Consider the following 12051-nt stretch of genomic DNA (forward strand, 5'->3'; position numbering starts at 1 on the left):
ATGTACTATATGCTTAAAATATGCAGTAAAGGCATTCTTATATTTTATGTAATATCACTCAACCGCTCCCTTATTGAAAAAGCCAATTAATTTTAGTTAATTGGCTAAAATTAGCCGATTAAAGATACAAAAATTAAAGATACAGTTGATGGATGGATAGATGGATGTAATAGATGGATGGATATTAATTTAGATGGATAAAATGGGAATAAAAGGGAAAATGCCACTGAACTTAAGGCAGATGGAACTGTCAGTAAATTATTGGTTAAATTTACAAGAGCATGAGGAAAATGACCCGACTAAACAGATATTCAGAGAATGTTGGGAGTGTGGCCATAAGATAAGGAGTTTTGGATGGGAAGGAAATATGTGTGCAGATCAGTTGGGGATAAATAATAAAGCATGCTGTAAAACTGTAAAGAAATCTGAAATTGCTCCATGCTTATTTGAAAGGCCAACAGTAAATTTAAAAACCAATAAAATAGAGCAGTCCTATGGAGGTTTGCATCAAATTATTCAGCAGTATTTAGAAATAATGCATGAAAATATGATGCAAATATAAACAGATGCATCAAAAGAGGAAAATGGTAAAACAGGAGTAGCGGTTTATGTTCTGAAACAAAGAAGTTTTTAGAGAAAGAACAACAGATAATTTATAATTTTTTTCAGCAAAGATGTTGGCAATTATTTTGGCAGTGCAGTGGGTGGTGGAGGTGAAGACCAGTAACCTGTTCAGATTCAATGTCTTGAAATAATAAGTGGAAAATCTGAAAGCCGTGGAGATCTTTTAGATGAAGTTCATTATTTGATATATGGTATAAAACAACAAAAGATAAGTATTCAATTCACATGGTTTCCAGCACATAAAGGAATTGAAGGTAATGAAAAATTAGATAAGTTGGCTAAAGAAGCAGTGAAGGCAAAAGAAATTGAATATAAAATTCCAGATATAAAAGTATATTAAGGATAAAATAAATAATATTTGTCAGGAGAAATGGAATTTAGGGGAAAGAGGCAGACATTTACATAAAACACATAAAAAGGCAATCATAAGAAAGTAGTATAATGAATAGGAAAGAAGAAATATGGATAAACAGGTTGAGGATTGGGCATACTTTCAATAGTGGTTTAAAAATTATAGGAAAACATCCATCAGGTGATTGTTCTTATTGTGGGTAAGCAGAAGGAGTAGAACATGTGTTGATTTATTGTAGGAAATATATAAGAGAGAGGAAAGAACTGGAAAGGGTAATAGGGAGTTCAGTAACTACGGCTAATTTATTAGGGAATCATCATTCACATGACATAATTCAAGCACTTACTAAATATCTAAAAAATACAAAATTAGCTGAGAGGATTTAGTATGTATGTGTGTGTGACTGTATAAGTATGTATAGAATTTAGTTTAAAAAAATTTAAGATTTGAAGATATATAAAAAGGAATTTCTGAAATTACATCTCCGACCAGTTGATGGCGGTGATACACAAAGTGTCTAAACTGCCATAAAACGCAATAGAAGAAGAAGAGGAAAACGAAGAAGAAAGAAGAAGAAAAAAAGAAGGCAAGGGTATTTTTTATTTTATTTTATCTTTTTATTATTGATAATAAAGGGGTTTACAAACAAGCAAAATTAACAACACAAATGAGTAATAAAACAGACAAGACAGGGTGTTATATATCAAGCACAAACAAATCGAAAAGCAAATAAATAAATGAAAAGTTAACTCAGAAAGATATTAAAGTAAGAGCACATATCCATTGTCTTAATGGCTTTTCTATTTTTTGAATATCGGAGAGATCTAATATATTGTTTGAATTTCTCTCTAAAGGCTGCAAAGCGAGGTTTCTGATTTGAGAATTTACACTTATGTATATGATATTTGGCGACGAATAAAATTAGATTGGTAATATAAAAATGTTTAGTTTTATTAGTGGGATAAGAGAAGAATCCAAACAACACACTTATATAGTTAAGAGAAAAGCCATCAAGAATTGTTTGGTAAATAAACGTACAAATATCTTGCCAGAAAATGCATGAGAAATTGCACAACCAGAATAAATGATAGAGATCTTCTTCATGGAGTTGAAGTGAATGAATGAACAGTTTGTGTCAATGTCTTTTTGGTATCGTATCATACCGAAGGCTCAGGTACTTCCGGTAGCTCCGGATCATTTTGACGCGTCAGCTGAAACTCAGATGCACAACAAATACAGATGTAGTACTCTGCTCCGAGTTCAGAATATAAAAGTTAACAACAATATAACATAAATAGATGTTTTTTAAAAAAAATATATATATTTTTAAAAACAAAACAAAACAAAAAAACCAATAGAGCACATAATGAGTGCTCTTTTGTTTTTGAACCAACCAAGACTTCACAGATTCCTGGAAAAAAAAACCCCTGCAAGAATTACAACAGATTTCAATTTAATAGAGACAAAGGTCACGTAAGGAAACAAAAAGGAATTTGACCATCACCACTTGAAGAACTTGGCAGATCTGTTTCGACTGTGATCTGATGAAATCACGAACAGGCGGTGGTGCAAGTCCATTCAAACTTCTAATTTTCCATTTAAAGTCCATTTAAATATAAACGTAAAGGAATAAAAATGTCTGAAATTCATGAGAGACTTGCAGGTTACTTTGATACGTGTGGCTCACTGTGTCTGTGTTGCACGGTGACTGAAATTGAATGAATGAATTGCTTTAAAGTCGCAATAAACAACGATGTTCCACCTCTCGATCAATAGACGATCTCTGCAGATCACCAGTACCCTGGCTGTTGACATTTGGAGGTACTCCGTGGCTGCTTCAGCGGCGATCAGCTGTCGCTCTTCTTTCTGCATCGTTTGTTTGGTATGAACCTGCTAACTTTAATGTAGTAACATTCAATCCAAATACGAGGCTGCGGTAGCTAACGGAGATCGTTTACACAGCTGAATTTTGGACAGCACCGACAAATATCCAGGTATGTCTTCGTCCACCGTGCGCGAGAGCGTTGCCAAAAAGAAGCACGTTCGTTTCGCTAGCATGGAAGAGGAGGACGACAACGACGAGCAGGAGGAGAACACGCTGTTTGACAAGAGGAAGGAGGCCGGCCGGGGGCTGAAGAGCGCACTGAAGTTGGCGAACAGGACTATAAAGCCGGGAGGAGACAACCGGGTGAAAGTGGTCGGCGGAGGAAGCGGGTCGTGCGGCCGTTGGATGGTCACGCTCGCGCTGTGTGGGTCCTTCTTGGGCTTGGTAAATATCAGCATATTTTATTAATATATGGACCAACCAAAGAAGGCTAGCTAATAGCTTTAGTTACTGTGGGGTTTAATTCATATGGTGCTAATTATGGAAAGTGAAATATATTTTTCCGTGGAAATTGTTTTTATATCTTGAATTGCTTTGTTCCGTTAGTGTGACAAATTTTCTCTAACAATTTCCACCTCAGTCCACTGGGATAATTTGTCATCTAAACTGTAGTTAAATGATCAATTTCTTCCATAGTTCTCTAGAAAAATGAGGATTCACAACTTCCCAGCTGGAACAATTTCCCCCATACTGCTTCCTGCCATCGAATTGGAGGTCTGTTCGTTCCGTTTTGCTACAGTTGAAAACTGAGCCCATTTACACTTCATGGAAAGAACAGAACCACAATGGATGACTGGCAGACACAGTTTTTGTCTTTCAAAGTAAAATTTTCTAGGTGGTCAAGGATTTAATTAGAAGCTTTATGGTCTTTGCCTCGTTTTAAAGTTACTTTAAATAAAAACAGGCTCAACTCCACCCCCATCTTTCTTTGATTATGTGTTCAGTTTTTAACCCCTAAATAAAGAGGCATCTCAATCTCTGCTCTAAATCCAACATTGCTGCATTTGATTCAAAAAATATTGAGAAAGTTTATTTGTATCGTTTCTTCCCCACACACTCTGCCATCTCTTAGTGACTGTCTTTCTAGTGTGTTTGAAACCATAAAAATCTAAGTGATACATTGTTACCTTACATTCCTAATGATAGAGTTAGCTTTGTCCTGAGCAGAGTGTGCATCCTCTAACTATTCACTTTTCCCAACATTTGTTTTATTCCAGCCTTATTTCAAAATGGATTAAACTCACACTTTTGCTCTTGATCATCCTCAGTTGTTGCAAAACCTATTTATATTGGCTTCTTGTTTCACTCTGAATTGTGTTCACTTGCTAATAAAACCCCCCACATGGCTGTTGGATGATATTTTGCGAGGTGTAATAAGTAAGTGTCAGGTTGTCAGCCAGCTGTGGGACACTGCAGGCCGAGTGCAGCACAGACAGGATTTCCATAGTTGCAAAACTTGCTCTGCCACAGCTCTCAGCACCTCAGATTACAGAAAACCATCAGCATGTAGTCATAGATGTCGGACTGCTGCCGTTTTCCTAACGACTTCACTTCAGCCTGAAGTGACATAATCAGCTCCTTGTTCCCCCTGCAGCACCGTGGTTAACTCTAGGGAAGCTCATCCTTTACAAGAACCAGTTCAAAGTTCAACTCATACTGATCAGGCTCAATAATATAAATATAAATATATATATATATTTATATTATAAATATATAAATATAAATATATATATATATATATGGCGGTTGGCTTATATATTCATGGATTATAACTTGTAAATTCTTATAGTAATATCAACTCTCCTCCACAAATTTTGACTAACATTTTTAAATGTTCTTGAGCAAAATAAGCTCAAGAACATTGGTTTGGATTCCATGTTGGTATCATGTCAATCCTAATGACATTCAATCATGCATAGACTTGTTTTTTTTTTTTCCTCTCCAGGGAATGGCAATCTCAATTCTCGGCCCCACGTTTGAGGACCTGGCTGCCAATGTGCACAAGAACATCAGCAACATCTCCTACATCTTTGTGGGCCGCGCTGCCGGCTACATCGGCGGATCTCTGTTCGGAGGCATTCTGTTTGAAATGATGAACCCTCATGTCCTGCTAGGTGACTCCTGACCGTGGTGTTTTTTTGTCTTTGTGGCTGCTGGTGTAGAGCTGGGTCAACACTCCCAGCTGCATGCATGGCGGGAGCTAACAGCTGACTCTGTGCTTGCAGGCGTCTCCATGCTGCTCACAGGGTTTGGGATGTTTGCCATCCCGTTCTGTAAGCAGGCCCTATTCCTCACTGGGATCATGTCTGTGGTTGGGATCTCTATGGGAGCCTTAGACACAGGTAAGACTGCTAGGCAAGATGTGTCAGTGAGCTTAAAGTTTTATCGCAATATTTTGTGGTTCTATGGCAATAACAGTAACAGTGACGATAAGGACTATTTATTTTATTTTTGTTTTAGTAACTGTAAAACTACGACTGCAAGGCACAGCAATCACACACAAATACTGCTCTGAAAAACATACTCGCATGTAATGTTTATTTCAGGACACCATTCTTGTAAAGAACAGCATTTAATCAGATTTTCAAATTTATTGGTATTTTTTGATACTTTCTATGGAAAAAAGTGGAGAATGTGGTAAAAGTAATAATCCATATGATATGAACAATTTTTTTAAAACATGGCTTGGAATCATGGCAACAATAATTCGAAACACTTATGATAAATTTATCATGTTAAACGATAAATTTATCATGTTAAATGATAAACCATACAATAAATCCCTCCCTTATCAATCTGTTAGCTGAAGAGTCATAAAATGAAACCTTCAGCAGAACCAGAACCTGTTCAAACTGACTGGGGCCTGAGATACAGAGCATGTACACAAAAGGGACAGAACTGAACCAGGAGCACTTTCTGTTAGCAGCAACAGTATCTCTGTTAGTGACTCATTTAAAAGTGCAGCATTATTCTAAAACCTGTTCTGATATGGTTTCTTTCTGACACTACATGTCATTTTTATTCCATTGTCTACATTGGACTGGTTGGGTCCTACTTTTCTTACTTTCTTGACAGCGACAGATTTTCCATGCTAACAGGAGTTTGTTTTGTTTCTAAACAGAAATCAGATTCTGCACACAAAACTCCAGTCTTTAATGAACTCTGCATAATTTACAGTGTACTTTGCTTTTTTTTGTACAACTTAAAAAAAAAACAAACTTACCTTCACACAACTGCACTGATTGGGCCCTTCTTGTCAACACTGTCATTCTGTCTTTCCTTCCTTCAGGGCACTCATTTGTCTTGTCAGTCATGTTCTACCTGTTAGTTGAGTAAGAAGCTACAGCTGCAGAAACATTAGCCGTTAGCATGTCTGGCTGCTGCTGTGCTGTTTGTATCAACTTTGTATGGCTGTTCCTGCCACAATTGGTCCAGTGTAGAGCAACTCTTATCATTGGCTGGTCATCTTTTCTTTATGTTAAATGTTTACGTTAACCTTCTCGTATGTCTATTGAGAAAAATTATTTCACAAAATATAACGTTATTGCTTAGCACCAAGTTCCAGTTAATATGACAATAGTTACAGAAGTTATTATCCTGCTTCAGAAATCTAGGTATTTGATAGTCAGAAAATGATTGTTTCCAACTTCCTCTGTAAGAGGTCAGAAACTTTTCCAATCCCTTTTCATTTTGGCCAAATAAGACTCATCTACAGCTGCAAATGTTTTCTGACCATTTGAAAAAGGACATTTCATTTTTGATGCATATCCATCTATAGAAGGAAATTTATTTTCTACTCAATTTTAGGTTCTAAATTTGAGAAAAACGTCAAACTGTTCACATTAACATACAGTGTAATTCCTGTATTTATTTATTAAACGGCTGAACACATTGTGACTCCACAACTTGGAAACATCTTTCATTCAGCTGAACTCTGACTCAGTCTTCACTCAGTTTTTACCATGTGATTTACCACAGATGTTAACAATTATGTGTTAAATCCGGCTCAGTCAGCATTCCTGACCCCAAACGAACCAAACTTCCTGTTTTGAACCTGCTGAAGCATGTACATTGTTTACTTCTATATGTCTCTGGGGTTAGAGATGATCATTTAGATTACAACATGATAAAATGTGATAAATAATAACATGGCTGCCCTCCTAGCTGCAGGTTCTGGTAAAACAGGCTCGTCATGTTGAATATTTCCTGGTTTTGGAAAGTCTTCAGTGTTTGCAGCTCCTGCTTCCTCTCGACTGCAGTGGAGCCTCTGCCTTCTTTATGCACAGTGATCTGAGCAGGAAATGTTTAACATGCTGCATCTTATTGGTCCTGTTATTAGAACTAGGTCTTCATCCTTCTGATGAATTTGAGATGTGGTTGCAGATCATCATTCCAGCCTGAGAGGAATGCCTCAGATCCTTTATTATGACTCCAGGCAAAGTGGTTTTATTTCAAAATGGTTTTATTTGTTGGTTTGACAGTCTGGAGGTCTTGAGGATGATTCTGACACCTGTTCCTGCTCTCTTGTGATGACGTGACTCCTGCTGACGATTTCACTTGGTTTGAGACTGATGAATTAGATCATAAATGTCAAACTCCAGTTGTGGAGGGCCACTGTCCTGCAACTTTTAGTTCTCTGCTGCACCACCTGAATAGAATAATTAGGTCATTAGCAGGACTCTGGAGAACTGATCTCTATACAAGGAGGAGGTAATTAATTAATTAAGCCATTTCATTCCAGTGTCTTGTACCTGAAGCACAACTAAAAACTGCAGGACAGCAGGACTGGAGTTTGACACCCCTGAATTAGATGGTACCTTCCTATCTAGAGCGTCTTGCAGGAAGTTGGGCAGTCATCAGAACTCATCATGGGATAGATACTCTGTCCCTGTTAGTTAGGGATGCACCAATATAAAGATTTGAGCCAATATCAGATAAAAATATTGCTGTTATGGCCAAAAATTGATATTTTCCAATATTGTTTACATTATAATTTACATTATAATTCAATGAGACGGCCACGGCACTGCTTCAGTTAAATCCCCACAATTCTTTGCTGCATCACTATCACATGACCAAACAAATACCATGACCAAACCCCTCTCTCAAATGACGACCAGTTTTATTCATTAGACTATCGGCTCATAACAATGTTAGTGCCAATATATTGGGCTAATGGCAGTAGGAGTTCTGACTACAACTGGTGGGTACCCTCTGTCGTTGTGCCCTTGGGCAAGACACTTCACCCACCTTGCTGCTGGCATTGGTCAGAAGTGCGGATGGTGTGATATGGAAGCCTGGCCCAGGGCAGCAGTGGCTACTATTCAGTAGCTTGCCGTCATAAACGCGGGAATGTGTGCTTTAATGGGTGAATGACTGATTTCATTGTAAAGTGTCTTTGAGTGCTGAGAAGTGTTAAGTCTTAACATTTCATTACATCGTGTCTCCCTGCTGTTGTTTTTCAGTGATGTTTTTATGTCTCCTGTGTTTCAGGTGGGAATGTGCTTATCCTGAACACATGGGGGGAGCAGTCGGGCCCCCACATGCAGGCCCTCCACTTCAGCTTTGCAGCAGGGGCCTTCGCGTCCCCAATCATAGCTAAGCTGTTGTTTGGTCATGATGGAAACGGCAGCGCTCCGCCCAAACCCACCATCCTGCCAAACGACACCTCGACAACTGCTGCTCACACCGTGATCCGCTACATCTACGCCAAGAGCAGCACTCTGAAGTCCATGTGGGCCTACATCGTAATCGGCTCCTTCCTCCTCTTCATCTCCTTACTCTTCTTCGTCCTGTACTCCCGCGGTGGCACGTCGCGGGACAAACCGCAGGCGGCGGCAGGGAAGCCCAAGATGGCCAAACACCACCTGGCTCTTGTCATCCTGCTTTTCTTCTTCTTCTTTGCCTATGTGGGTGCTGAGGTGGCGTACGGCTCCTTCATCTTCACATTTGCCAAGGACTACGCCCACATGCCTGAGACTCACGCAGCTGGCCTCAACTCCCTATTCTGGGGGACCTTTGCGGCCACTCGGGGGGTGGCCATCTTCTTTGCAGCCTGCTTGTACCCTGGCACCATGATCCTCCTCTGCCTGGTGGGCTCCATGGTTTCCTCTCTTCTTCTTTGTCTTTTCACCAACCACAACGCGGTGCTGTGGGTGGGTACTGGCCTCTACGGGGCGTCCATGGCAACCACCTTCCCAAGTGGGATCTCCTGGCTGGAGCAGTACACCACAGTGACGGGCCGCACGGCGGCAGCCTTTGTGGTGGGGGCTGCCACGGGGGAGATGGTCCTCCCAGCTCTGGTGGGATTCCTACTTGGAATTTTTCCTAAGCAGCCTCTGCTGATGTACCTGTCCCTCATCACTGCAATCTTCACCTCCATCCTGTTCCCAGTCATGTATAAGGTAGCCGTGGCGCCTGGCACTACGGGCAGGAAGCTCCGCATTGGGGGCCGGATGGACGGCGAGAACAGCGAGGACCGCCAGGCCCTGCTGGACTCTGGAGCTGCCGAGGATGACGAGGAGGAGGAAGAACAAAATGAGGCAGATCAGTGGAACGATGCAGACTTTGAGGTCATTGAAATGGACGACGCGTCAAGTGTTAATTCCCCCAGCAAGGGGTCTTCTCCTACAGGTGGTGGCGCTGTAATGAGCCCCTCTGCTGCATTAAACAGCCCTGCAGCAGACTCTCCCAGAGCCAAGCTGCAGCTGTCACTGGACAGACAGAAAAGAGACTGAATGCTGTAGCGCCATCTGCCGATCCTGCACTGAACATTACATGAGCCATGCTTGTTCTCATTCTGGCCCAGCATTTCCATGGAGACTGAACCCTGCAGCTCAATTTGAGCTGTTAACAGAGGCATAGAGACAGACTTCCTGCTCTGCTGGTGCCCTCTACAGGAGACTCCCACATCTAACAGTTCAGTGCCTTCCTGAGTATACTCCCCTGATCATCCAGCCTATCAGCTGCCAGTCATGTTTGAAGTATATAAAGGATTTTGTTTTTATGATAGTGTATTGAGGTTTGTCATCACTGTGAGTCACTTTGAGGGTTAAATATGAATTATTGAACAAGGTGGCTTATGAATACTGAGTTTTTTATTATATCAATCTCAAACCTCCAACCACAACAATGTCAATTAAAAACAATCAGAAACACCTTCAATATCTTCAGTTTTTACATTTTTACAAACAGATCTTGTGTGCGGAAAGCTGGACATAAAACCGTATATGCACAAAGAAATAAACTCTTCATGACAAATTATAATACAGTATTGCAACAGTCCCATATTGATAAATGAGTTTCCAGTTCTTACACTGTGAAGTTGATGGAGAGGAAACATGGCAGGATTGAAATCATGGCTGGAGCTTCAGGTTTCAGGTTAATCCACAGTGAGACAGTAGAAAGATCTGCACAGGAAAACTTCAGGTACCACAGTCTGTAAGGATGAAGTGAAGTTAGCCTGTGGTTGAGGTCAAACTGCTGCAGTAGATCATCCCAGCAGACACCAGCTTCACTCAGCAGCTTATGGAGGTGACCGTAAACAAGCATGACTGACTAACTGGAGGTTAGTCAGTCTATTACAAGAATGAATAAAAAAACAGTATGAGTCTAATCAAAGCACCGTTCAATAAAGCGTCAGCGGGTAGCACCAAATCAGTGGGGTTTCCAAAATGTTCAGCAGCCAATCAAAACTGCTCCAGCAGCTGTCGGAGGTATGGGGCCTTGGAGAGCTGCCTGTTGACCCGGGACAGCTTGTAGAGGACGGGACAGTCCAGGGACACACAGGGAACCTGTCGCTCAGCACAGCTGCTGCAGTTCTTGCAGATCTAAACACACACGCTCATCAGTAACAATACCAACTCATTACCTGTGATATAACAATCTGTAAGACAGATGTTCCCACAAAGTTCTCTAGTAAAACGGAACACAGATCAGTTTATATCTAAAAGATTTTAGGCGACTGTGAGCTGTGAGGTAACTATTAAACTGGTAGAGATATGTGCAGACTTGAAAAATTCAGTTTTCATTACAGTACGAATCTGACAAACAAAATAAAATCCCACCTTTATTTTTGACATTCATTCAGCGAGGAGGAAAAAAAAAAATCCCAAAAGGCCCAATTATTGGTTCCTCTGCTGGCACTCTGTATCACCAACTCCCTTCGTTATTTAATACAGAGGGTTCCTACTGATGTTTCACTCCTAAGTCCCACATTTTTCCAGGCTTACATTTCAATGTTTTTTGAAGGTTTTAAAAACCAATTCTACAAACATTTAATACAAGACATTTACTGAGCTTAAAAGAATTGATGTTTGATTTGAATCCACAATTCATAAACAAAATACTAAAATGTCTGAATAAGGGTCATTTGACATCTAGATGAAAAACAAAACAAAATCTCCAGTCTTCTGCAAGTTTTAGACGTGTTTCTACTTCAACACACCTGAGTCATCAGCAGAATTTGACTGCATTCAACAGTAGGCATTCACGTAGGTGTGTTGGACAAGAAATGTCTAGAAGTTGCAGGAAACCAAATCGTGAAATCTGGATTTGAAGATCCCTGCCTTAGATAATAGCTGGTTAACAGCGGTGCCTTCAATTGTTTATGCTAAGAAAATTGTTTATGCTACATGTTTCAAACTTTTAGACAGTGGCTCTCGAGGACTAGAGTTGGAATCCCCAGACCTTAATCTCTCTTCAACTTAAGCATAGGTCCAAAATTATTTTAAGAGTTGCTGTGGGTACCAATAATTGCACCATCTGTGATTTTCTAAACAATAAATATTTCCTAATCATTATTTGTCCCTATCCATGTTAGTATCTTTGTACTGCCAGCAGTCCTTTAGAGACCTGTGTGCATAAATGGCAGACATATTCTAAAGGTGGACTCACCTTGAGCAGCTGCTCCTGCTGGCTCTCCCACTGCCTCATGTCCTGGTACAGGGTCACAGCCACCCGCTGGGGGTCGGCTCTGCACCGTGCGCACACCCCTAGCTGGGTCAGCTCGTCACACACAGGGCAGTGGAGCGTGGTGAAATACTGAGAAATGGTTCCCTTCCTCCCAGAGGGCTCCTCGCCCTCCACCGCAGTGGAACAGGACGCTTTCTGGATCTGATGATTGACAGACAGAAACAGCTCTAAACAACACTGAACATCCTCTGCTTTTAACTTCCAACAGCTTCAAATT

At 40.5% G+C, this 12051-nt stretch overlaps 2 protein-coding genes across 2 annotated transcripts in view; one reads left to right on the plus strand and one right to left on the minus strand.

Moving 5' to 3' along the window:
* The first annotated feature begins 2645 nt into the window (after window positions 1-2645).
* mfsd4b (major facilitator superfamily domain containing 4B) lies at window positions 2646-10025 on the plus strand. Its single transcript, XM_044105646.1, has 5 exons — window positions 2646-2858; window positions 2939-3245; window positions 4807-4975; window positions 5087-5203; window positions 8355-10025. Exons 2-5 carry the CDS (start codon window positions 2973-2975, stop codon window positions 9596-9598), a joined length of 1803 nt encoding a protein of 600 aa, XP_043961581.1. The 5' UTR covers window positions 2646-2858; window positions 2939-2972; the 3' UTR covers window positions 9599-10025.
* rev3l (REV3 like, DNA directed polymerase zeta catalytic subunit) overlaps window positions 9941-12051 on the minus strand; it is a 55341-nt gene continuing 53230 nt past the window's right edge. Inside the window, exons 31-32 of the mRNA XM_044105645.1 lie at window positions 11757-11975; window positions 9941-10690 (exon numbers count right to left, since the gene is read on the minus strand). Coding sequence (XP_043961580.1) covers window positions 10550-10690; window positions 11757-11975 — 360 coding nt within the window. The 3' untranslated portion in view covers window positions 9941-10549. The remainder of the gene's footprint in view (window positions 10691-11756; window positions 11976-12051) is intronic.

The sequence above is a fragment of the Gambusia affinis genome, linkage group LG22, assembly GCF_019740435.1.
Source record: "Gambusia affinis linkage group LG22, SWU_Gaff_1.0, whole genome shotgun sequence".
Taxonomy (NCBI): Eukaryota; Metazoa; Chordata; class Actinopteri; order Cyprinodontiformes; family Poeciliidae; genus Gambusia; species Gambusia affinis.

Excerpts from the sequence above, each read along its gene's own strand:
- mfsd4b (XM_044105646.1), top strand. The coding sequence starts at position 2,973 with ATGTCTTCGTCCACCGTGCGCGAGAGCGTTGCCAAAAAGAAGCACGTT. Across the intron at positions 3,246-4,806 it reads GTGGGTCCTTCTTGGGCTTG|GGAATGGCAATCTCAATTCT; the intron begins GTAAATATCAGC and ends TTTCCTCTCCAG. Across the intron at positions 4,976-5,086 it reads GAACCCTCATGTCCTGCTAG|GCGTCTCCATGCTGCTCACA; the intron begins GTGACTCCTGAC and ends CTGTGCTTGCAG.